Source organism: Sarcophilus harrisii, chromosome 3 (genome assembly GCF_902635505.1).
Source record: "Sarcophilus harrisii chromosome 3, mSarHar1.11, whole genome shotgun sequence".
Classification (NCBI taxonomy): domain Eukaryota; kingdom Metazoa; phylum Chordata; class Mammalia; order Dasyuromorphia; family Dasyuridae; genus Sarcophilus; species Sarcophilus harrisii.
Window position 1 is genome coordinate 293,537,867 of NC_045428.1, and position 27,777 is coordinate 293,565,643.

Genomic DNA, 27,777 nt, shown 5'->3' on the forward strand with positions numbered 1-27,777 from the left:
TTAATTGCATGAAAATTTAGATAAGTAACATCACAAATATCAGTTTTTGTCAACACCTTAAATAAAATCCATCTCTTTAGTAATAATGTTTCTAAGAACTTCTAAGTCTGAGAGGCTGCACCAGGAAAGCAGACACTAATCCAGCTGAACGGAAGGAAAAAGTCAATGAAGTCAGTGAAGTCAGGGAACTCTAACAATGAATCAAGAAAACATGGATCCTATCATAACAGGTAACTATGTCTGTTTTATAGTAGATATCTTTGTTGCCTCCTGATCTATAGTTGAGAACATCAAGTTATTAACTAGCCTCTAATTACTTTCCCAGAATAAGTTGCTGTTAGAGTAAGGCAGCTCCACAATATCCCTACCAACTGGAATAAATTTACATAGCTGGAAATCAAAGCAACACAGTATAAATGAAGCATTCTCTTGATTTTCCCCGAATTCCCTGGCATTGGATACACAGAAGATATTTAGGAAAAGATTTTTTTAAGGGATAAGAATAAGAACTAGACAACAATTTTGATGGCGCAGGGAACTCCCATTTGAGGAAAACTCCCTCTAAGAAAGTAGGTTGGCACCCAATCCTGACCTATCACTTGCAATTTCCTATTTCCAATTGCTTATTGGACATTCTGACCTAAAAACTCAACTGTTGAAAACTGAACTCATCAGGCTGATTTCAGAAAAGCCTAGAAAGACTTACATGAATTGATGCTAAGTGAGTTGAGAAGAACCAAAAAAACACTATACACAGCAACAAGAAGATTATGTGATGATAGATTCTGATGGATGTGCCTCTTTTCAACAATGGACTAACTTGGGCCAATTCCCACAGAATTATGATGGTGAAAGCCATCTGCATACTGAGAGCGGACTATGGAGATTGAATGTGGATCACAGAATAATATTTTCACCTTTTGTTGTTGTTTGCTTGTTTGTTTTTTTTCATTCTCATTTTTTTTCCCCTTTTGATCTGATTTTTCTTGCCCAGTATGATAAAGGTGGAAATATGTTTAGAAGAACTGTACATGTTTACCTTATACTGGGATTACTTGCTGTCCAGGGGAAGGGAGAAAAATTTGGAACACAAGATTTTGCAAGGGTGAATGTTGGAAACTATCTTTGCATGTACTTTGGAAAGATAAAAAGCTATTATTATTTTAAAAAGAAAGAAAAAAAAAGAAAACCGAACTAATTATCTTTCCCCCAAAACCCTCCTTTCTTCCAAACTTCCCTTTACCATCAAGGGTTCCACCCTGCCCCCAGTTACAAAGGCTCACAACTTGGCTGTTACCCTCAGCTCTTTACTCTCACCCCCTCATCATCAGTTACCAATTCAAAATCCTTTGAATTCTCTCCCCTGATGCTCCCACTATGCTGGCTCAGGATTTCATCCTCTCAAATAGCATGCTGGCTGCTCTTCTCACTTCAAGTCTCTCTTCATTCCATGCCATACTCCACTCAATTGGCAAGGTTATCTGCCACGTTGAGGATGCTTCTTCAACTCTGCTAGGTGGCACAGTGAGCAGAGTGCTAAGCAGGAGGAAGATCTGACTTTAAATCTGATCTCCAACACTAGCTATGTAACCCTGGGCAAGTCACTTAACGTGGTTACCTCAATTTCCTCAACTATAAAATGGGAATAATGACAAAATCTATCTCCCAGGGTAGTGGTGAGCATCAAATGGAACAATACTTGTAAATTGCTTAGCACAATGCCTGGTACACAGGAGATGCTTAGTTTCCAGAGATGCCCACACAGATTATGAATTTGACACGTACATTTTCAGAGCCACTTCAGTGTCTGGGAGGTCATAAATAGACGCATGGGAGATAAGAGCTATTAGGTGACCCACCAAACTGAAGTTCTACAGAGCCATGGGGCTGATCTCATTGTTGAATGGCTGGGAAACCTGGACAGTCTACCAGCACCATGCCAGGAAATGAGCTGCTTCTATCTAAAGTGTCTTCATATTCTGAAGCTCACCAGGCAAGATCAGGTGCAGATCCTGAGATCTCTCCTGAGCTGAACTGCCAAGCACTCAGCCCCTGCTACAGTGCGCACAACAGACATGGACTAGCCACAGCCCAAATGCCAAATGTACTTACAACTCAGACAATACCACAAAGAAAAGAAAAAATTGGACAAGGACCCTCCCAAGGTCTTTCTGAAGAAATTCAGTATCAATTCTAAGACATTGAAGATCCTGGCCCAGGACTGCCCAACATGACATGCCCAAAGAAGGTGCTGTGCTCTGTGAGCAAAACACAGAGGAAACATGAGGTGCGCAAACCTGGAGACATCTCCTTCCTATTTTTTAAGTAGACCACTTGGGCCAGACATGCAGGAGAGCCTTCTGAGCTTGTAATGGTCTGATCAACCACAGTTGAACACAAAGAATGCTGACTCCAACATCAGCACATTTTTGAGTACAAATGAAAAACAATTACAGATTATACAAGTGCTTATTCCTTCTCCCACTTCATAAGTACAGGTCTGACCCTATTTAAAAGATTCCAGTGGCTTCTTATGAGCTAGAAAATCCTTTATTTAGTGTTAATGTATGCATATATATATATATATATATATATATATATATATAGTTTGTACACAGTTGTTTTAATGTTACTTGCCCCCTTAAAGGCAGAGACTATCTTTGGCCTTTCTTTGTATTCACAGAGATTAGCATAGTGTTTGGCACACAGAAGGTGTTCAATAAATCCTTGCTGGCTCACTGATTAGAGATGCAGGAGGCACTAAAATATTAAGTCACAGAACTAGGAGAGGACTTAGACCCTGGTTTCCTGGTTTCAAGGTTGATTCTCTATCTACCACACATTCTTTTTTTTTTTTTTTTTTTTTGATGAAGATGAGGGGAAATAATGAGCAAACTTTATTTCTCTTCCTACCCCCTAGTTTCAAACATTGTTGTTGTTGTTTTTCAGCAATAACAGAATATATATAATTGAAGTCCAAAGTCTTTAACACTAAAGATATTTCTCTGCTTGGAGAGGAATAATCTCTTATTGGACTATTCACAAATTTCCCTATAACAGTAGGGTTTTCCTGGGTCTTTAATGGAATGATGAGAGGACCCTTAAGAAAAAAAAGTTTCTTCTGGCTCTGTACAATGATATAAATAAAAGGTTACTTAGCTTGAAACATTATAAGTCTAAGCACAATAAACTCAGAAATCTCCATTTAAGATCTAAAGAAATCTTTAAGGTATACATTTTGTAAAACTCCTTTTCCTATATATATATATATATATATATATATATATATATATGCCTTTCAATTACTGTGGGATTTTTCTCAATTGATGCTATTCATCTAAGTCATTGGAAATGAAAGATTGCAGGGCTTCATGAGCCTTCAGATTTTAGTATTTAAAGAAATAGTGAATCAGAAGTAGGTTGAGCACTTTAACACTTGACACTTTAAAGTCATTTATAATAATTGTTACAAAGGAACATCTTTTAATAATTTAATTATTATAAGGGGCTTATTATAGATCTCTCATAATAACTAAATACAGTAAAATTGTACTTTTTTATGACTAAATGAACAATTCTCCTAGATTTCAGAGTATAAAAACTTGCCTTCCAAAGTCAATAACTTGATTCAGAGGATGAAAATAACAAATATAAAAGTGAAACTCATATTCTTACCTGCATTGTGTGTCTCCCGGTTTTTCTTTCTGTAAGAAAAAAATATAAAATAGGTTGCATATAAATAATAGGCAAAGATTTTTACCAAATCACATAAATGAACATCTGATTTGTCAAGTAAGGAACAAGCCAAAATGAAGATAAATTTCTTTCCAAAGAGTAGATATTTCAAAATGAAATAGAAGTCACAATGTTGTGGGAAGGGGGAGGGATTCTCATGCCCCAAAAAATTCACAGGAAGAGAAACTTTTATTGAGGGATTTGTCATAAATTCATAATGTCTGTTCTTAGCGTAAGCCTTAGGCAAGAATGAGTGTATTCATGTGTGTTTAAGCATCTAACCTTTTGGGGGGCTGAGGTGGGAGGGGAATGAGGAGGAATAGGATGCACACAAGTGACAAGAGCACAATAGAAACAACCAATTTATGTGTCACTCATAAAAGATCCTTTTGTCTCCTCAACATGAATATCACAAGTTGCCATTCTATGTTTGAAGTCGAATAACTTAAAGACTGGATCCCTCCTTTTGCTATATAATATCTATATTATTATATTATAATATATAATGTTTTATATATATATATATATAAAACATTATATATTATAATATAATAATAACAAAATAAACACAGCTTGCTAGTTGATCAAAAAAGAGAAAAATAATAGTAACATCATCTCCACCTTAATTCTAGGTACAAAAATGGCACAGGGGGCTCAAAACCAAAAAAGGTCTAAGAAAAATATGCTAAAGAAGCAAAAATTGGCTGCAATAAGATAAAATATCTATATAAACTATTTAAATCAGCACATGTTGCCTCAGACCTAAAAAAGAAATCAGACAGTCAAACAGCTTGTTCTAAGCTTAAGTAAAGACTTAAATAAAAATTAAATATGAGATATAGTGCTGTTATACCAATGTTCATTATCATTTGATACAAAAACAAGGCTATGAATAAAAATAAAGTAGGTAAAAATATGGCCATCTATCCATTTTTGCTATTCTACTTGTGTTCATAAAAATTTCAAAAGAAAAATAATAATGGTTTTCATGTCATCAAAATTAACAGTTTCACGTTATAAAAATCAACATCTACATGAGAATTATAAAATAATCTATATTTCCCCTAAACTGGACTTTCCTGCTTTTCTGTCCCAAGTGATCTCATCTGATTCTAGGGATTCAATTATCACCCATATGTAGATGGCAATCAAATCAACAAATCAATTGTGATCTCCCTCTCAAATCCTAGTCCTGAAACTATTTTCGGGATATTTCCACCTAGAAATTTCATTGGCATCTCAAACTCAGCATGTTCAAAACTGAATCTATCATCTTCCTGAAAATTCCTTCCTTGAAATCAAAATCTCAGGGACAACCCCTAAACCCAATCTTGCCACGTGCTGCTGGTTCTATTGTCATACTTTTATCTTCTTTTTGTCACTCACATGGCCCCCTAAATAGGTCGGGCTCTTTGACTCCTTTGCCTGGGCTTGCTCAAGTTGCTCCGGGACTCAAAAACTTTCAGTGGCTCTCTATTTCTTTTAGAATAAAAACCAAACTCTCCTGTTTGATCTCTCAGGCTCTCTACAACCTATTTTTTTAGTCCATAAACTATATGGTACATCACTTTACAAATCTGTATTATGGTCAAACTGGACAATTGTTATGTTCCCTGAACTAGACCTTCCTTCTGTCTCTTCTCCTCCATGTATTTATACAAGCTATCTATCTCCCATGCTGGTGATGTGCTCTCTCCTAATCTCTCTCTGAAATCTTATCTTTAGTCAAAGTTTAGTTGAGGTGCAACCTGCTCTATGAAACTTTCTCTGCCATTTCTAAATGTTAGTATTCTCTATTATTTAATATTATTCTCCATTATTCAATATTTACTTATTTTTGTGCACATTATAAACCTTCTAAGAAAAGGTAAGTTCTTTCAATATGAGCTATCTTGCTTTTATCTTTGTCACTAGTACCTAGCACAGAGCTCTACAGAGCAAATTGAATTAATTAAAAAATTAAATGAAAACTTGAGCAAATATTTGCAATTAAGCAAACATTGATTTCTCAACACCTTCTATCTTTTGTTAGAGATGATAGGGATGTGAAGAACTATGGAGACAGAATGTGGTATATACTGTCAGATACAATTAGGTTGGCAGTTAGTTTTGCTTAAATATTTCTGTCACAAGCAAGAATTCAGCAGCTCAGAGAGGTAAATACAAAGTGAAAATGATTGGTACACAAACAAATAATAAGAATAAAAAAGAATTTGAAGAGAAAAATAAAATAAGTGGTTTATGAAAAGAACCAAATTGCTAGACTGGCTACCCAATATGTTGTCTCCATATTAGTTCCTTACCGGTGCTGCTTCTTTGTAGGAGTTTCATTTTCTGTCATCTCTGGCATGGTTACAGAGAGGAGGACCTGGAAGGATGTGAAAAGATATAATGACAATTAAAAACTTTCCAGAACTTTCCAACTCAGAAAACCAACTTGAATTGGAATAAACTGCATGTCTATTCTAGGGAAGGAACTATGCCAAGTGCTTCAAAAAGAGTCATAAGACAATAATATCTTTAAGGAGCTTATGCTTAGTTGAAAAAAATAGGATATAAACAGAAAAATACAAGGTAGCATATGCTAAGTGTGAAATGAAAAATAAAGGCAGCAAATACCAGAAGAGCTCAGAAGCAGAGACTTCTATAGGATAGATCAGTTGAATAAAGTTTCATAGAATGGGTGAAACTGAGCCTTGAAAGACAAGTAGTTTTAAGGAGAGACAGAGAGACAGACAGAGGAGACAGAGAAATAGAGAGAGGAGACAGAGAAAGACAGACACAGAGGCAGAGACAGAGAGACACACAGAGAGACAGAAATAGAGAGACAGAGAGACAAAAAAAGAGAGAGACAGAGACAACGACAGAGATAGAGACAGAGAGAAGCAGAGATAGAGAGAGAGAGACAGAGAAAGGAGACAGAAAGAGAGAGGAGACAGAGAAAGAGAGACAGAGACAGAGAGAGAGAGAGAGAGAAAGAGAGGGAGACAGAGAGACAGAGACAGAGAGTGAGAAGGCACTACATTCCTTGTGACATTTTTCTGGGTACTGCACAAATTAAAATAGCAGTCCCCTCTCCACTAAAGTTTAAATTTTCCAAGTATAGATAATAATAATAATAATAATAAACTTTTCTATGGTTCTCTGAAGACATTTCAAGTTGTACCTTAGATTTGTAGAATAAAACAAGAATAAAGTAGGATGTATTTAAAGGAGGAAAACAGTCATAAGAGCAAAAAAATGACTGAAGTTCTACTCTCCAATTAAGTATCCAGAATGAAGTACCATTAAGGGCATAGAAGAATTCAGAAAAGGACGAAATTTCTCTGAGTTGAAAACTTGAAGAAAGCTGGAAGGAGAGCCCTGCCTGAAGGCTAAATAGGGAAGCTAGTTGGTGCAGTGGATAGAGTGTTGGGTCGAGTGTGAGGAAAACTCATCTTCCTGAATTCAAATCTGGCCTCAGACATTTACTAGCTGTGTGACTCTGGGTACATCACTAAAACTCCATTTGCCTCAATTTCCTCATCTGTACAATGAGCCAGAGAAGGAAATGGCAAACCCACATATTTAAACCCATATCAGATTGCTTACTGTCTTGGAGAAGGGGAGGGGGGTAAGCAAAGGAGAGAGGGAGAAAAATTAACAACACAAAGTTATACAAAAATGTATGATGAAAACTATTTTTACATGTATTTGGAAAAACAAAATATTATTGGGAGAAAAGAAAACAGCAAGCTACTCTGATATCTTTGTCAAGAAAATCCCAAATGAGAGACTTACACGAACTGATGCTGAGTGAAATGAGCAGGACCAGGAGATCATTATATACTTCAACAATAATACTATATGATGACCAGTTCTGATGGACCTGGCCATCCTCAGCAACAAGATCAACCAAATCATTTCCAATGGAGCAGTAATGAACTGAACCAGCTATGCCCAGAAAAAGAACTCTGGGAGATGACTAAAAACCATTACATTGAATTCCCAATCCCTATATTTATGCACGCCAGCATTTTTTATTTCCTTCACACGCTAATTGTACAATATTTCAGAGTCTGATTCTTTTTGTACAGCAAAATAACATTTTGGTCATGTATACTTATTGTGTATCTAATTTATATTTTAATATATTTAACATCTACTGGTCATCCTGCCATTTAGGGGAAGGGGCGGGGGGGTAAGAGGTAAAAAATTGGAACAAGAGGTTTGGCAATTGTTAACGCTGTAAAGTTACCCATGCATATATCCTGTAAATAAAAGGCTATTAAAAAAAAAAAAAAAATCCCAAATGGGGCATGAAGAGTTGGACACAACTGAAAATGACTTAACAACAAAGTTAAACAAATAAATCAGACCCAAGGAAAAGGATGTGCTCAAGAATCATTTCCAGAAGCTTATTACAACTTCTGCCAGATATCTGTTAAGATAATAATCACCTAAAAACAATGCATCTGAGAATCATAATGCCTAGCATTTAAGGCTATTCGATCACCTTTCTCATCCAAAGGCTCACAGAATTTCTTCACTTTGGATTCCTGGTTTCCAACTTCTTACTTCTGTTTCTGATCCATATGTATCATCTTCTATCAGGAGATTATCTATATATTATAATTTCTTCTTACTATCAAGAGAAAAAAAAAATATTTACAATTCCTGGGTCTCTGAAGAGAAAATATAGGATAAGGATAAATACGGGTGTGCCAAGATGGCATGCAGGTTGCCAAGGCTTCTTCCTTACTATTTGGGAGACATTACTGCTCTTTGAGTAATATCATCCCTCTTCAGAAACAAGATCAAAATTCTCCTCAGGTGCTTATGCTACTAAAGAAATCTTTAGAAAACTCTCATTATATCCTTTCCATAATCCTTTTCTGAATGGCATTCTTTCCTGTTCCATAGGTACCTAGTATTCTCAAGACTTTCTAATCCCACTCACAATTTAAACTACCTCCTCAATGAAAATAAATTCAGGTGAAATGGTTGGAAGAAAAAAAAAAGACAAACAAAATTATATACTGTTCACAGTGAAGTTTCTTGAGGACAGGTCTACATCTTTTTTTTTCCTTTAAAGGAGCTAATATACCTAGCACAGAATATACACTGTACAGAATAGATATTAAATAAATGACTATTAAATCTCTAAATGAAAGTCTTCCCCAGAAACAGCTGCATTTTAAAAAGGCCTTTTGAAAATTCAATTCTCAAATTGGTGAGATTTTGGGCCGTACGGCAAAGAAAAAAAGAGAATTATAGGCAGACTAGGCTGTGAAACTTTCCAAAGACTTTCTCCCCACAAATCATATTTTTTCTATCTAGGGCTAAAACAGGACTTTAGCTCACCACTATACCGCCATTCCCTAATAACAGTTCGAAATATTACTCTACATTTTCTGGAAATTGGTATCTATTCATTGATATCTCCCAAACAAGCTGTAATAAAGAGTCAGAATCTTAATATGTCATTTGTGAAAGACTGATAAATTTCAATTAAGGATGTTGCAATTGTGACAGAAGTCCTAAGTTCTAACTTTATAAAACTTCAAAGTTAAACTAAAAGGTTGAAAAGGCCTACAGAGAAAAGAGGCATGTTATGCACTCACTAAACACCACAAAAGGAGTAAAGGAGTTGAGCTAAAGGATGAAATCACTTTGTAAACCCTGAAGTACTTATTACACTACTTATTATACCATTATCCAAACATTTTAATTAATACCATTTAATCTTCAGATTAATTCAATAAGGTAAAGACAAAATGATAAATCACAGAGATGTACCGTATTCTACAAAATACTGTGATTTTTCATTCGATCTATGATAGAGCTTATTATAGAAATTCCCTTCAAAATACAGCTCTTAAGTCATTCATGAAAATTCATCCAAAGATTCTGGCCCATGATATTCTCTACATCCATCACTGGGATCCCACTCAGATCCTTCCTCTAAGTCACTTGATAATATATGCACATCAAGCTATTATCTCATTCTTGCTATGTGACCCACTAACTTGCTTTTCTGATCATATAGCTTCTTTATGCAACTATTACCTCATGTCTTGTGAGCAATTCTCCACAGGTAATATACTGCTGCCTACTTAGATTCTGAATTACCATCCAGAAGACCCGCATTATGGTACTCAATAGTTCAAAGCCATGTAAAAATAAGTGCTTGTTGATATGGCATCGGAATATTGGTGCAGAAAAGATGGCTCTTTGTTTTAGAAAGAATCTTATAGTCATTAAAAGTACAGTATATAAAGCAATTCCATCCATTCTCTAACTTCTATTCAATCCTCAGTCCAGTTCATTCTCCTGCAGCATCTGTTCAGAAGCTTTGTAGTGACAGACCAGCTCTATGAGTTAATCTGGACAACAGGGTGTCTTCATCTGATTGGGATTCTTCCTGTGAAAATAGGCCAAACTCTTCTGAGTGCTAATTTGCTACTGACTAACTTGGTCAAGTTAGTTTCTCTTAGCCAGAATTCTACCACTTGGCTTTGGTACCTTTTTATATTTTCTCATTGACCATTAAGAACTGGTATGATAGCATTATTTGGAGAACTGCGCTGCGAATGATTGCTAACTAAACATAGTGCTGCTGGTGTACATACTTTTTTTAAAAAAAATTATATAAACCAGTACTGGATAAATGGGGGCAAGAGGCAGAAAAAATTTTAATTAACAAAAGATTCTTTCCTTTACAAAAAGAGCTCATTTAGTTAATCTGTGAAGTATCTAAATACAGATTATTGAGTACTACTTAAAATGAGGTGAGGATGTGGATATCTGAGATTTAGAGTGCAGAGAATTTGAAGTTGGAGTTCTTTACCTGGGGTCTCTGGACACATTTCAAGGAGGTCCATGAACTCGCATAAGGAAAAAAAAAAGTCCAGTTTATTTTCAATTACCCTAGGTTTCTTTTGTAATCCTATGTCTTTTATTTTATGCACTTAAAAATCTTATCTGGATATGGGCTTCATCAGACTCAAAAGCATCCATGACACAAAAAAAGGTTAAGAAGCCCTGGTCTAAACCTAATTTTACAGATGAGCAAACTGAAATTTAAATAAGGAAAGTAGTTGCCTAAAGTCAAGAAGAGGATGAACTCTTCTTCCCTTATGGTTTTTTGGTTTGAGCATATGGGAATTTTTCTTTTCTAAGACATTTCTAAGGATCACTGCTTTGTTATCTAAACATTAAGAGTCATAGTGGTACTTTGCTTCTAAATGTAAAGAACAAAAGCTGAGCTATCTTAGGCAGGGCAGTATATCTGTCAGAAGAACAATATAGATGTTAATTTGGCAAACCCTTAAAATCACAGGTACATACAGTTCAAGGTCCTCTCCACCACTCACCAGCCATGTGGCATAGAGCAAATCTCCTGCTGGCAGCACCATTCCTTCATTTAAAAATGAGGAAATTGCACCAAATAGTCTTGAATGTCCATTCCAACTTGAATAGTTGGTGATTCTACGACTTTAAAAAATTAACCTGATTATCTTTAATTTCAAATATCATATAGGCTGTTAATTTTACTTTACATGATTTTTTTCCCATAGCTTAAGGAAGGCTTTCTAATCTCATTATGCGTAATTTTTTTATTAGATGCTCATGAGGATTGTTTTTTGTAAAGTCTGAAATTTTCACAATTATTGGCAATAGCTTTATAAAAGAATGATGTTATTTTAGATTACATATATCTACCAGTTTTCTGTATTTGCTATTTCTTCATTAATAAACTTTAATGTACTACCAATCTTCCCAAAATTAATGGATCAATCAAGCATTTATTCAGGCCAACTATATTCTGGTTTTGTGGTAGACACTAGGAATACAAAGACAAAAATTAAACAGTCTCTCCCCTTAAGATGCTTATATTCTATTGAGGAAAAAAAGTACACATATGAGTAGTTATGAAATGCGTACAAAGCCAATTACAATGTAAATTCAAGGTTCTACTGCAAAATTAGGAAAGAACTGATCTAGAACCTTCAAGTATTTTTTTTGTTAAAACTCCTTAATGTCTCACATTCAGTCCATTAGCAAGTCCTGACACTAATTTCTCTGTAACATTTTTCAGGTCAGTTCTATTTTTAAAATCACAACCCAATCTATAACGCTAACTGATCAAGTAAATACTGAAATTATATCACAACTAAACTAAAAATTCCAGTCCAAGTTCAATCTAATTGCAAACATGCCACTGTTTCATGGCTGATTTTCCCACGTCCAATTTATCTTATACTTAGAAAATCATTTTGCTCAAAACATTTTGATCATATAATTTGCTTCTCAAAAGATCTCAAACATAATTGAAACTCTTAATTCTTGGTTGCAAGCCTCTTTACCACCAAGCTCCCCTTTTGCTTATGCCTTCCCCAGTTTCTACTACAATCCCAGTGCATATTCTGTTTCTAAGTCTTACAATCACCACAAATAATTGACTTGATTTTCCCTTGTGAAATTTTGGTCATTTTCCCATTAAAAATTCCCACTCTGACAAATCAAATCCCTCTTCTTTTGCAAAACACTAATCAAGTTTCCTTTCTATGAAACTCCATTTGGCTTATCACGATCACCTGGGCAATCCCAACACTTCTGCAGAGTTCTCCTTGGTTACATGTACCCAACCTGAGTAGTATTTGTCACTATAAAGCCATTCTTTTTTCCCCCCCTGAGACAACTGGGATTAAATGACTTGCCCAGGGTCACACAGCTAGGAAGTGTTGTGTCTGAGGCCACATTTGAACTCAGGTCTCCCGACTTCAGCACTGGTGCTCTATCCACTGCACCACCTACCAGCCCCTACAAAGTCAATCTTAAAAGTCTTAGCCAGAAGATTGCTACAAGTGAGCCCATAAAGTTAAAAGGGGGAGGAGGAGAGAAGACTCTTTCATTATACCTTTTAGTACAGAGCTAAGTCATGATAGAACTGGAAAAAAAGAACTTTAACTAAACCTGTAATTCTTTCTGATTCCAAACCTATATTATAATTCTTTCAAATTCAAAAAATACAACTCAAATAACATTGGATTTTTATGAATTTTTGCCCCCAGCAAAGTTTTTCTTTTTTAATAACTGAACAGACCTTCTGTTCAGTTATATGTACATATATATGTATCTGTAAGCATATAGCTATATACGATCCCTCTAAAGAACAAAAAATAAAAATTGGGCCTGTGATTTGATGGGTAAAAGAATCTTAAGATACTATGAAGTTTAAGCTCATCAATCTTGCAAAATTTATAACTACTACAGGCTGAATGGGCAAGTAGGTGCTAAGCCTTGTATCAGGAAGACCTATCAAAATCCAGCCTCTGACACTTACTAGTTGTATGACCTTAAGTCACTTAACCCTGTCGACCTTATCTGTAAAATGAGGAAAGGGCAAACCACTCTAGTATCTTTGCCAAGAAAATCCCAAACTAAACAGAAATGAGCTGTAAAATGCATATCATAAGCACTCAATGGAGCAGCTAGGTGGCCAGTAGACTGAGTGCTAGACCTGGAATAAAAAAAAGATTTAAGTTCAGATCCTGACATTTACTAGCTATATGATGCTGAGAAAATCATATTATCTAACTGCTTTAGCACCCTCATTTGTAAAATAAGGGGGTTACACTCACAACCCTCTAAGGTCCTTTACAGCTCTAAAGCTATGATCCTGTTAAATATTTGTTAACTAATTACATTGATTAAATCTATTAATCAACAAGTCTTTATTAAGCTCCTACTATGTGCTAGGTGCTATGTTAAACACTGGGGATACAGAGAAAAACAAAAACAGTCCCTGTACTCAAGAAAGATAATACATAATGGTGAAAGAGAACACAGATAAGCAGAAAAGAGATGAGAAGGAAGGGTATCCAGAACAAAGCCAAGAGGAAGACCCACAGAGAAAAAAAAAAAAAATGGCTGCACTAAGCCCTTCCTTAAATGGAAGGCCTGAAATGAGCTCTTCAATGTCCACCTGCCAACACCTCCAATCAAAGGAAGAGAAGGATCGCAGGGTCAGGGGATATCGAAGTGATGTCAATTTCAGAGTTGATATATTTTTGCAGGAAGATGAGTTACTGCAGACAATGATGAAGACCAGACCTTATTTTAGGTTCCACCAATCACATATATTAAATATGGTTATGGTTAAAGATAAAAGTCTCATAGAATCTGAATCAATTTTGTTAAAAGATGTATGCTGCTATCTTGTTTTTATATTGTCTTCATTTTCCAAAACAACCCCTTTTCCCCCAAGCAGATTTACATCCCATAAATAAAAGACAAAGAAGCAGTCCAGCAAAATCAAGCAATGCAACTATTGAATCCAGCAGCAATGTAGAGTTGTACACATCAACACTTCACCTCTGCAAAGAAGGGAGGTATGTTCTCATATCTCTTCTTCAGGGTCAAGCTTGGTCATTATAATTACATAGCATTCAGTTTCAATTGTGTTGTTGCTATATTTAATCTAGTATAGTCATTGTGTCCATCATTTATTGGTTTTGCTGCCCATATTCTTCATACTCATTATTTCTTACCACACAGTAATATTCCATTACAATTTCACTATTCCCCCCCCCTCCCAAATGATTATCTTTTCCATTTTTTGGCCACAAGTTGTTATGAATATTTTAGTTATCTATGAGATCTTTCCTTCTTTAATTTTCTTAGGATATATTCTTAACAATGTGACCAGTGGATTGAAAAGTGTAGACATCCTCACTTTCTTAACATAATTCCACATTGCTTTCCAAAACAGATGTTGCAATTCACAGTTCTCCCCAAAGAACATTAATATGGCTATCTTTCTATATAACCCTTTCAACATCATCATTTCTGACATCTTGGCTATTTTGCTGACCATGAAGGAAAACCTCAGAGTTATTCTAATTTGATTCTTTTTCTTATAAGGGATTAGAAGCAAACTTATATATGGCTGTTAACAGCCAGTCACTGTTCTTTCTTTTGACAAATATTTGTTCATATCCTTAAACCATACGTTGTACAATGGTATAGGATGTTTGATATTTATGAATATACAATATAGATAATTAACACATCATTCATACACGTATGTATATCCTGTGATTGCTAAAGATATGTCTAAGTTTCTTGGCATCAGCTCCTTATGAGAGATATTTGATATAAAGGTATTTTTCCCCCAATTAACCACTTCTCTTCTTAACCTAATTGTGTTGATTTTTTTAGTACAAAGCTTTTCAATTTCAAACATAGCTAATTTTAGTTCACATATACACATACACATGTGCAAATACTCACATGAGGTAACTAGGTGGCAGAATGGATGGAGTGCCAGGCCAGGAGTCAGAAGATTCCTCTTCCCAAGTCCAAATCTGACCTCAGACATTTATTAGCAGTGTAACCCTGAACAAGAACCCTGTTTGCCTCAGTTTTCCTCATCTATGAAATGAGCTGGAGAAGGAAATGGCAAGCTACTCTGGAATTATTTCCAAGAAAACCCCAAAGGGGTCACAAAGAATTGTACATGACTGAACACTGAACAACATACACACATACATATGTGTATGTATATATATATATATATATATATATATATAGTGCTAAAAGTTACCAAAAAAAGTAAAAAGAATATTTCTTTACCGTTAATGAATTTGAATTAAGTATCAGTAACTAAATGCTTATTTGTTTTGAAAATTGGCAGAACCAAATTCCATTGCAATAAATTGTGGTTTTGATTTCTTAGTTTCAACAAAAAGTCTAAAATCCCCCAAATGCACATAACAAAATGGGCAATAAATGACAAATGTTAACAAAGCCTTAGAAAGATGGTCTCAGCACAACCCTGGAATATTCTCTTGGTGACAGCTCAATTATACATCGTCTCCTAAATGGCATGGCTCTACAGGGAGCCACATTATTAGGAGGCACTTGTAAGAGATGTCTACCGTGATACTAACTTCTCTAACAATAACATCTTTCCCAGACCCATTTAAGAAGCTTTCTGCTTCAACCCTTCCTATCATTTCATTTATGACATCATAAATGTTTTCCTAGCTGTCCTAAGAGGATCATTTATCCTCATATTCACTTTTAACACATTTCTGCCTCTACACTTATTCTCTCATCTTCTTCAGTCTTAAATGAATAAACTTTTTTTTTTTTAAATACTAAATCCTCTCCTCTATAGTAATCTATTTCCCTTACCACCACCCTCAATTGCTTAGCAGGTTTTCATGCCACTCCTCATCCTTGGATCGCCTTCACCATCTTTTTCTTCTCAGGTTCTAGACTGTTGCTAGAACTATACAGATTTAGCCAACTATGATTTAAACAAGCCAACAAGTGGTTTAAACCATTAATTGGTAAGGCTGATTTGAGTATTAGCAAGGATTTGCTAATTTGATTACAGTATACTGAAAAGTACATTGGGCTTGAAGTTAGGAGGTTTAGATTATAATCCTTGTCCTGCCACTTATTATCTGTAGGAACATGGAGAAGTCAAATATCCAGCTGTCACATCTTTCATTTGTAAAATTAAAGCATATAACTAAATTATGTCTATGGTCCTTTTAAATCCCATGAACTTCTCACCCAAGAAACTTCATAAAATAACTGTTGTGCAGGCCCAGCAAGGTCCCTAATTTCTCTTCCTTCTCATTCTCAGAAGATGATCTGATGTCAAAGGGGGTTGTATGCCTTTCTGTTCATTTTTATACATCTGCTTCCATCTATTTCTTAATTCTTCCTTATAGTCTTAGAGTAAATGAATCCCTGCTACTTTCTAACATTTACCTCTCCACTTGTGCCCTCTGTCCCACATTTTTCTCCTCCCTCTCCAATAGCTCTCTTCTGTTCTCAAAATATACAGGCTTCTTCAAACCAGTAGTTAACTCAATTATCTTCTTCAGTTATCATCCTTTCTTCCTTACTGACAGATTTCTCAAAGGCATACTTTTTATATAAATATATAAATATAATGTGTGTATGTGTGTGTACCTCACAAAATCTATAAGATAGTTCTTATTTTTCTTTTCTACAAACACTTTTCTGCTAACCTTTTTTCAGTTCTGTTATCTATTACACAAAATTTTCTATATCTAACCACTCTATGATTCTGCTTTCTTCCATCTACTTCCATACATATTCAACATTTCCCTTAGAAATAGCATGATGAAGAAAAAAAGAGCACTAGATTTGGAGCCAAAGACCTAAATTTGAACCCTGGTTCACTGCTACCTGCGTAACCTTGAGCATATATAAGAAGTGGGTTGGATTTCTGTTGTTAAGGCAGGGCCTTAACAAGTAACTGCTGAATAAACACTGATATCTAATGGTCCCTCTTTGTCTTTTTCTTTCATTGGTCCCTTCTTCAAAGGCTCTACTCAGCATCTCCCTAACCTAGACCTCTTTCTCGTCTTACAGCCTGGCCTTGCAGTCCTAGAGCCTGGGCTCAAATCCCTATTTCTTATTAACTGTGTAGCCCTGGGCAAGTCACTTGATCTTACTTTTTCTTCATCTGAAAAATGAGACTGTCACCACTCCCCTAACTGAAGCCCATCTGCTTGGTCAATTAAAACCTAACTAGTCTTCCCTGCTTTCAGCCTACAACACTACCATAAACTTCCTGGAGCACACACTTTACCACATCACTCCTCTGCTCAAAAACCTCCCACAGTTCTCTTTTGTCTCCGGGATAAAACCCAAACTCCTTGGTTGGGCATCTAAGTCACCCATAATTTGGATCTTTGCCTATCTTTTTAGGTCTCCCAACCTTCCTAGGTACTCTATGGCTTAACTATATTTTACTCTTAACTGTTCTCTGGATTTGACTCTCCTCTGAACTCCTTCAAATCACTTTTCAGAATCCCTATCTTCCCTCAAGGGTTAGTTGAGGTGCTACTTCCTCTATGAAAACCTTTCCTCTCTTTCAATCTAAAGCTATTAGAATTCTCTCTCTTCTCAATTTATCTTATCTTATATTTATGCACACAACCCAGGAATAGTTTCATTTTTATCTTTTTCTCCCTAAAGTCTATCATGGTAGTTTTTAAATAGTATTTAAATAATATCTGTTTAACTGAATGACATCCAAATCTATATCTCTACTTCTGGTCTCATACAACTCAACTCAAGTCAATTTTGTCTCCAGCACATTTCCATTTGAACGTCATCCAATTGTTTCAAATTCAACATGCCCCAAACTGAGATTATTCTCCCTTCTAAACCAATCTCACTCTCAATTTCTCCATTTTAGTCAATACCCCCGTTTTCTGATTTACTGAGATAAGAATTAATCTTTCTGCTTCTCTCTCACCAATTCCTGACAATTCTTCCTTCCCAATCATCCTTAGGGTTCATCTTTTCCATCCAATTCCATTAAGTTAGTCCAGGCTCTATTCATTTCATGTCTAAATTATGAAAATACTTCAATGTCTCTGCTTCAGAAGTTTCTTCTCTCTTCCTTTCTTGAAAAAAAAAAAAAAATCCTAGACTCCATTGCCACAATTTTCCTAAAATACAATATCCCATCATTATGGTACCCTTGCTTTAAAAAAAAAAAAAAAAAAAAAAAAAAAAAATCTGTAATTTTTCCCTTCCTACTACCTGTTGGATAAAACCTGATGATACTCATCCTAGAGGGAAAAAATGCTACATCAACTGGCCCCTCATTCCCAATCTTATAACTGAAATTTCCCATTAAGTATCCTCTTCCTCACTAAGAGCAGTATCCTTATAAACCTGTTCTGTTCTTAAATTTGCTTTATGTTTCCCGATTAGAATGCTCTTTCTACTGCAGTTTATTCAAATCCTATTAAGAATCATCCCAAATTCCATCTCCTTACTAAGCTCTCCTTAACAACTCTAATTTATACTAATCTATTATTTCTCTCAATATCTATCATACCTTACTACACACTTGGGTGACTATTCTGTACAGATACATATTATTCTTTTTACTGTTTCATGCATATCTTATTTACCTCTGTGATAAGCTTGTAAATGCCTTGAAACACAGGGCGTCTTGCCTGCTTTTTTTCCCTGTCTACAGCAACTAACAGTTCTAAGTATGTGCTCCATAAATAATTGCTGAATTGAACTTAAAACATAACAATATATAGGCATTAATAGCAGCTACTTATCACAGCCTACCATTATAATTAGAAGATTAGGCCTTCTGAGGCAATGCAACTGCAACCATATGTAAAATTTAATGAGAAAAAGAATAATCATCCAACTGGACAGTTAATAGCCCTACTCTTAGGAGACATTTCACAAGCTCTTTATTGATTACAAGAACCAACCTTTGGAACTCTGGATGAAAGATTCAAGATGCACAAATAGGTAGAGTGGGAAAAGACAAGGTGAACCTAAGGGTGTCTGTCACTTTCCTAGGGCCCCTAATATGGCACAATTGGAAACAAGGGACATCATAAGATTATTTCATTGCCAAAGCCAGCTAACATTAAGCTATCTTCCTATTCTTCACTTATATCAGAGGGCAGGAATGTGGTTTGTTTGTTTTTCGAAGTCCTCTTTGTACACTTAGTTCAGCATATCTTACACTTCTGTGACCTACCAGGACCCTGGACTCCAGAGATCCCTTTCCTTTAAGAAGGAGCAGACAGCTCTGCCACTGGTTCATTCCTTATCTTCACCCTACAAATCTTTCTCAAGGATAATCAAATTAATATCATCACTACCCTTCTGTTACACTTGGACTTGTGTGAGTGGGGTACTAGACTGCCTCTGGCAAAATACTCTTCCCCTGCCACTACTCCCCATTCATTCATTTACAACTATCCATGTGAGTGTCACCCCTCCCATGTCCCAATTCTACTTTACTGTATCCTTCCATTGTGATGTCAGGTATGTACTTCCCTCTACCTCCTCACCTCCATTGTTAATAAACTGCCCTCAGTATTAGATATATGCCTTCTCCTTAAAAATTACTAAGTATTTCTTTTGTCTTCAACTTTCTTTGTACAAGTTGCTTCTGAATAGAATCTAAACTCCGTGAGGGTTGGTGCTGTTTTATTTGTTTTTTAATTCCCAAAATCTTGTACAGTGCCAAATATTTAGATGGCATGTGATACAGCTTTTCTTAATTGAATTCAAAACTAAAGAATTAAACAAAGAACTCTAAGGACACCTGAAATACACTAAGTCAAAAGTGTAATTTCAACCAAAACATCCCAATAATGGCAAATAGGTTCAAAATGAAACAAAATCCACGTATTGATAAAACTACTAAACCTGAACAGAAAAATAGAGTATCAAAAATATATTTAAACCAAACTGATTATTTCAAATAATCAAAAAAATAAGGACCAAGCATCATCAGCAAAGAATGTGCTAAAAGCTGTAGACGAACTGAAAAAATTTAGATGTGTTCCTTATTCTCTTTCAATGGAGTTATAGACTCATAATCTAGTTAGAGAATTAAAAAGTTACATACATGAAAAGTTAATAATGTTCAAGAAAAAAAATGGTACAGACAATGGCTAGATGAATACTTGTGGACTAAAAGTAATCTAGTTATAGACTCATAAATCTAGTTAGAGAATTAAAAAGTTACTAGAGAATTAAAAAGTTACATATATGAAGAGTTAAAAAATAATGTTCAAGAAAAAATAAGTACAGACAATGGCTAGAGAAATACTTGTGGACTAAAAGTCAAGAAAATTTAATTCTAATTCCAATTCTTCCAATAACTATCTGTGGGACACTTTACTTTTCAGAGTTTCAGCAGCCCTATTTGCAAAATTAGGGGGTTGCTCTTTATAATCTCTAAAATCTCTTTCAGCTCTAAAATTCTATTGTCTAAATTTTAAGAAGAAATGACTGTGGACTCCAGGAATCTAGGAGAATTTCTCAAAAGAAAAGGACGGATTTGAGGGACAAGCCTTTAAAGAAAAAGCATTCCAAAAAAAGGGAAATGATATAAACAAGGTTTAAAACAGTTTAAAAACCAATTTAGGAACTAAGTTTAAGCCCTCTATATTCAGTCGCTACTAAAATAGTTAACTTTAATAGTCTTCTCTTGTATGTAAAAGTTTTTTCTCTTTATCTAAATTATACTGCCTTTCAGTTCTGTGACAGACTACTAAACTAAACTAACCAAAGTTGTATTGGCCAATCACCAATCCATCTAATTAAACTTGAAAAAGTACATAGGTAGAAGGCTGGCTACCAGTTGATAAATTAGGGAAGGGGGGGGGGGGGGAAGAAGGAGGTATCTCAAGGGGAGCATCAACTCATGTCATCTCCTGTGTGTGAGGACTGTAATCATCATCATCTTTAGAAATATTTGAAATACAGAAAACAAAGCTAAGCTTTTGGAACAGGAAAAAAAAAAAAGTCAATTCTTTTTACATGATTGGTTCACTGATTGCATAGTGTACAATTTCAGAATTGCTATTTTCAAGGCATCTCTTTGACAAGTAAGAGAAAATTGCTATTTCAGAACTATGGTGAACACCATTTGTCAGTGATTTTCCTATACTGTAAACAAGCATGAGTCAGACATAACATAAAAGTCTAGTTTTTAACTGATTCCTTTAAACACTGAGAAAACTTAGTATTCAGGACGCATGTTCCTTGCGTAGAATATGGGATCTATAAATCCACTCCAATAAGCATTTAAAGTCATTCAACAAGCCTATTATTAAGAGGTGAACTATGATTTAAAAAAAATTTTAAAGCATTTTACAAAAATAAACAGATACTAAAATCAATGTGCTCTTGTTTGTGACCTCTCTCATTTTACAACTTCTCATTATATAAATCATGCAGTCTAGCTGAAAAAATTCAACAGGATATGTGGAATTCAAGTCACACTGCTGAATTTATCATTCAAGAAATGGGGAGTTTTTCTTCTTAACATAAAATTGTACTGACAGTTATTTCGGCTATGTTTTTAGTACAAAATTTAAATTCATTAACTCTGTATTCTTGTTCACCTACTGTACAAAAGAACCAATCCACTTTGTCATTCAGAGAGTATACTGGCCATGTCTGTCTGTCTTGAGTTCTACAGGGCACTTAGGAAGCTGGGGCTGCTTATTAATAATATGGCAAATAGATTAGGTTGGGTATAGGGAGTCCCAGAGGACAAGGTGACAGGAGCACGAGCCGAAAGAAAACATCCCCGTTTCCGAGATCAGAGATCCGTTTGAGTAGTGCAGGGGAATGAATGAGAATCCAATTTTGCAATTTTCCTTGTTTCGCCTTTCTTTGCATCTCCAAAACTCAGCTCAGTACCTGGCACACGCTAAGTGCTGCTTCATGAATGCCTGTGGACTGAGTTGCACAGGAGTCCCGTTTCGGGAGCTTGATAACTCTCGGGAGCGAGGGACCCCGGAGTGAAAGAGCAAACCCTAACGGCAAAGTCGGAGACAAGGAGGCGTGCAGGGAATTAGGAAATTGAGGAAAGACCGCAAAGTAGGATGCCAGAAAGGATGAGGCGGTTCACAGAGATCTCAAAGCGCCTGGGCAGGTTAGTGAAAGGGGGGAAGGAGGGAAGGGAAGCGGGAAGGGGGAAGGGGAGGGGGAGATGGAGCCAGCCCGTCTGAAAGAAAGGCAAGCTGGGTGCGGTAGGACCGAGAGATGGAGGGGGTGGGGGACGTCAACAGGGTGGCTGGAATTTATCATTCTCCAGGAAAGGAAAGCAAAGCAGGGATGGGGAGAAATGGGATGCAAAAAAAAGGAAGAGGGGCAGAAGAGGAAGAAAAAGGCGCCCCAGCGCTCTCCCCCTTCCCGCGCCCTCCCCCAGCCCCAGAAGCCGGGGGTCTCCTCCCCTGCCCCCGCCCCCACGCCCCGGGAAGGATCACACTTTCCTTCTCCCCTCCACACTCCGGCAGCGCTGGGAGGCTCTGGTCCCCAGTCCACCCCTCCCTCCCTCCCTCCCAGCGCTGCCCTGGGGGCGGCGGCAGCTGACAGCGGTGCCTCCCCTCGCACACTCACCGGCCGGCAGGGAGCTCCTGGCCGCAGCGGCAGCTGCCCCAGCCCCGGCCATGATCCCCGGCGGCGACGGGGTGAGGGGGTGTGTGTGTAGGGGGGGGGGTGTCCGGTCGCCGGGATGGGTCCGTCCGTTTGTCCTTTCCTTTGCCTCGGCCTCCTCCGGGGCTGGGGGAGCGCGGGCCCCGGCCCCTCTCCCCCCGCCCCCAGCCGCTTCTTCTAGCGGCCGCTAAGAGGCCCCAAGGCCGGAGACCCCGGCGGCAGCGCAGCCTCAACTCTCCCAGCCCCCCCTCCCCTTTTCCCTCCCCCCTCCCCTTTCCCCCCTCCCGCGGCAACCACTCGGCATGTGCGGAACCTAACTTGATGGTTTGGGTTCCCGTCCCCACCATCCAGTCGACCAACCCGCCGGCAGTGAATCAACTGTACTGACCAATAGGAGGCTAGAATACCTTGAGGAGGAGGTGGAGGGAAGACTGAGGAGTCAACGAACCCTAGTTGGCCCAATGAGGGAACCGAAGAGGCGGAGCCGCTCAAGTTGAGTTGCAGTACACAGGAAATATTCTAAAGACAAGGTGATTGGCAGAAAGCAGAGCCAGCGGGCAAACGGGGAAGAGGTGGGACCAAATCCTTTAAAGGGGACGCTCAAAGAATGTAGTGTAAGAAACTTCCCAGATTCTCTCTTTTTTTAAGCATCGTATATACACTAAAGAGTAATGCATTCATTAATGAAAATGGACCAGACTAGGGTGCAAGTGATAAGGAGAACATTAGGAAAGAGACGGTGGAAATAGTGTTTTCGTAAAGTTGGTTAGGGTTGGAGGCAGAGGCTGCTACCTTTCATCCCTATCCCGAAAGGAAAAGACTTCTGGGAAAATCTTTCGGCTACTTATGCTAGCATCCAGCTGTGGCCTCTGTCGTTGTCCTGTGTCTGAATCACTGCGAAAACTGACTTTGAGCCATGAGACCCCACCGAGTTCTGACGGGTCACATGTGGGAGATAACTCGTCCATGTCCTGAACCAGGTAGATTTGCCACAGCACGCATTTGGATCAAGGCAACCCATACAACAAGCATGCAAAACTTTTTTTCTTAAACTGGAAAATATATATATATAGATGCAGAACTTTTTTTCTTAAACTGGAAAAAATATATATATAGATGTGGGTGCGTGTGCGTGTGTATCAGCATCAACCATTCTGGGTCTGCCAATCCAGTGAGAGTACAATCGTCATGAGCAGAGAATCCAATTAATAAATGCCGATTGGATTAAATTGGGGAGAGAGGCGTGTCTTCGAGTAGTTGTGCAGGGACTAGAGATCATGAAAGACCCGAGTTTAAGTTCTGCCTCTGCTTACGTGGTGACCCTTGCCAAGTCATTTACTCTCTCTCTTCCATAGGCCCCACTAAAGTTTTAAAACTGCAGAAAAGGTGCAGAGGTTCGAACGGTGAGGCAATTTCTGCACATTAAACTCTCAGGTGCTAGACCTTTTTTGACTCATTTCGATGATGTCGGTCTAATTTGGAGAGGGAATTTGTTCATCTTGAAATAATGTAAACCAATGAAATCACAGGTCCAGTCCCTATTCCTTGTCCAGGTGTATATAGTTTAGTGTATTATACTCACTGTATAAGAGCAGATGGATGGATGTAGCTTGTGGATAGAGGAAAATTGTTATAAACGCAAGGTGGAGGGTTTGTTTCTTTATAATTTTAACTCTACTGCCCAATGAGTAGTAGCTTTAAATGTTTGAATGGAGACTTGAACCTTCAATAACTGCTTGCTAGCCCTGAAGTCTGAGGCAATTTACTAATCCTTCAGCCTAAATTTACAAATTCTCCATCTATAATCATGCAGTGCTGAATATTAAATGTCAGGATTCTAATTTTTTGCATTCTGTACATCTCATCTACATCTATGGGTATTATAGATCTTCCCCCAACCTACTAGGGTTACACTGGAACCTTGAGGGGTACAGTAGCCAGTTGCTATCAAATCCATCTCATATAAGAGTTGATTGGAAATTAAACACATGCTATAGGCACTTGGATATGGGATCTTAAGGAATATTTGATCTTTTTTTCCCCGTGAGGCAATTGGGGGTTAAGTGACTTGCCCAGGGTCACACAGCTAGTGTTAGGTATTTTTTTGAGCTTAAATTTGAACTCAAGTCCTCCTAACTTCAGGGCTGGCACTTTATCCATTGTGCCACCTAGCTGCCCCTGGGAATTTCATTTTTTCATGTCTTCATTGCCTGTTGAGTCAATGGTACATAGCATATGGTTCATACAATATTGACTGAAATCATGTTTGTGTGTATATTATATACACATGTAAATATATATGTACAAACACCAAAAAAAATCTCCATTCCTGTTCCCCTTCAAGTCTTTTACCTTATTTTACTACATTTTCATTCTAACTAGTATCTCTTATCTAGTATCTCAATCTCTAATCCTTCATACTGCTAAGATATTACTAATCCATGGTTTCCCCTTGCTCATAGGAAATCTTTTCTACCCAGTATTCAAGGCCTGTTGCATTTTGGGTGAACAGCTTTATTTCACTCTTCCCAGTCTAATAGGTTTGGTCTCTTCCTACCACTATCCCCTCCCATATAGGCAGGCTACCATTCCTTATAAATTGTTCCACGTTACAGATTTAAATCCAAATGCCTTTTTTCTTTTAAACAAATGAGGAACCAAGCCAGTGAAGTTACTTACTTCACAGGTGGGATTCACAGCCAGACTTTGAATGCAGCATCAGGTGCTAACCTCAATAAAAATCTTTTTTTTTTTTTTAAGAGCTCTTACTATACTAAGTACTTAGTAGAGGATAAAAGTACTGTGGTTTACTAGAACGCTGAATTTGAGAAAGGGAAGCAAGAGTTTGAATCTGGCCTCAGTTCTTCCCTGGTTGGGAAAGTCAGTTTTCAGCCTCAACATTCTTAATATATGAGAACAGCTAGATTTTATTGGATTAGGAAAATGCCAGATAAGACGACTTCCTCTCCCAATACAGGCTAACAACAAATGACTTGCCTAGTGATAGCTAGGATGTATTAGCACGGAAGAATTTGAGCATGGGTCTTCCAGAATTCAAGGGCAGCTACCTTTTGGTTTCAGGTTGTTACACTATATAATCTGCCAATTTAAGGAAAAAAAAAAAAATAGTGATAAAACCTTACTGCACATAACTGGTATGTGGGAGGGGAGGGATTTTTAATGGTCAGGGTCATTACCTCTAGGTGATTGTATTGATAGTTTACCAGTCAATCTCTTATTTCTGATTGAAACAAGAAATAGATTGATCTTTTCTCCTTACTTCCTTAAGCACAAACCTTTGTTAAGGACAGTTGCTCCTTTATGCCCAGAAAATGACTGACCAATCTTTGCACTGGTCTGAATTTCAGAGTAACATCATCTCTTCAAATTTTGTTAGCAGGGTTATGAAAACAATCTCAAGAAATGGTCTTTCTGGCTTTATCCAGAGAAAATGACATTTTGCTGAAATCATCTCCTGCACTTAGAAGTATAGAAATTATACTCTGGTGTAAGAGTCCCTTTGGAGATCCCAGGCCCTAATCCCAATTGTCAGATGTTAGCTGCGATATCTCAGGCCAAATCACAATTTCTCAGGGCACAATCATCTTTAAAATGAAGTAAAGTCAAATTTTGTTCCTTTTACATCTATTGGGTTTTTGATTCCCTTTTATTCTAAACAGGTAAGCATTCCTTTCCTTAAGGTTCCAAACAATCAGTTAACACAAATATTAGTCCTAGTGTTTAAATCTCAGCACCAGTCCCTTCAACAAACCATCATTCTAACAGGATGATTAATAATGCAGAAATATCAAGTCTCATCTTTTCTATTAAGGGCAATTTAATCAAATTAGACAACCTAACAAGCTCTGAATTCTATTCCAAATTGCACAAAAGATATCTAGGATTTGAATATTGAGCTATACAATTCAACAAAATTTTTAAGAGAATGGCAACAGGCAATAACAAAAAGACCTATCAACTTGGAAACATTCAATGTTTTATTAGTTGAGGTTCTGCCATTATAGAAGCAAACTGTAACTTCTAATCCACTTTTCTTAGCCAATGGCCTAAATTTCTTTTCTTACAATGTTAAGGAAGTAGTCTCTGCTTAGCATAGTGTAGACATGTAGTAAACACTTAGGGAATGCTTAAGAATTTGGTCTCTTTGTAATGTCAGGTAAAAATCAGGAAAGTCATGGAAGTTCTTCCAATTCTTAGGAAGACATCAATCGCGTCACTGCACAGCATTGAAAATTATGGCAAGTAGGTGGCTCAGTAGATAAAAGCACATGGCCTGGAGTCAGCAATACCTGGATTCAAGCTCTCATGCTGCATTTTTGTGACCCTGAACAAAGTGCATAATGTCTGCTTAGTCTACAGGAAAGAGAAATGGCAAATCACTTCAGTATCATTGTCAAGAAAACCCATATGGGATCACAAAGAGTTGCACTGACTGAAAAATAGCAATGCTTTTGCATATTCAAATCATCTACTTTAAACATCTACAGCAAATTGCTATCAAGTTGAATTTAGTTCATTATGGATTAAATTCTACAATGGTTTTAAAGGAGAGTCTATAAAAATAATTTCGTTCCGATGTTTAAAATAAGCAGGCAATTAACTGGGGATTTGAAAGTGTTTTTGCTTAAGTTTTATATTCTTGGGATTTAATATGTATTTATAGTTTCAGAAAAAATCAGTTGCCAAGTCTTCATTTGTGTAGTTAACGACTAGCAAACCTAGAGAGAAAAAATGAAGAACTATAAATTATAGGCATAGTTAAAAACTATGCTTTGATTTCTATTAACATCTCTAGTTTCCTTACATTTCAAAAGTGTGAGGAATAAAGAACCATTTTCCACACAATATTTAAAACATTCTAATTATTTCCGTAAAGTATCACTAAACTTAATTATCACTAAATTAATCTATTACTAAATTTAAGATGAAGCCTAGTCATAACTCAAGATGAAACCAGTGAACATTCCTATCCTGTGTATTAGTATCCCAAGACTAACAATTAAATTTCCACAAAAACTGATAGTCCATTATCTGATTCTTCAG

At 36.9% G+C, this 27,777-nt stretch overlaps 1 protein-coding gene across 2 annotated transcripts in view; it reads right to left on the reverse strand.

The window, feature by feature from the left end:
* The window catches only part of USF3 (upstream transcription factor family member 3), a 40,770-nt gene extending 17,771 nt beyond the window's left edge, over positions 1-22,999 (reverse strand). Inside the window, exons 1-4 of one of the 2 annotated variants that reach the window (XM_031959676.1) lie at positions 22,678-22,999; positions 8,231-8,359; positions 6,039-6,103; positions 3,676-3,704 (exon numbers count right to left, since the gene is read on the reverse strand). In XM_031959676.1, the coding sequence (XP_031815536.1) occupies positions 3,676-3,704; positions 6,039-6,103; positions 8,231-8,239 (103 nt within the window). In that variant the 5' untranslated portion in view covers positions 8,240-8,359; positions 22,678-22,999. The remainder of the gene's footprint in view (positions 1-3,675; positions 3,705-6,038; positions 6,104-8,230; positions 8,360-22,677) is intronic. The other variant, XM_031959677.1, reaches the window with a different exon arrangement.
* Between the last annotated feature and the right edge of the window lie 4,778 nt (positions 23,000-27,777).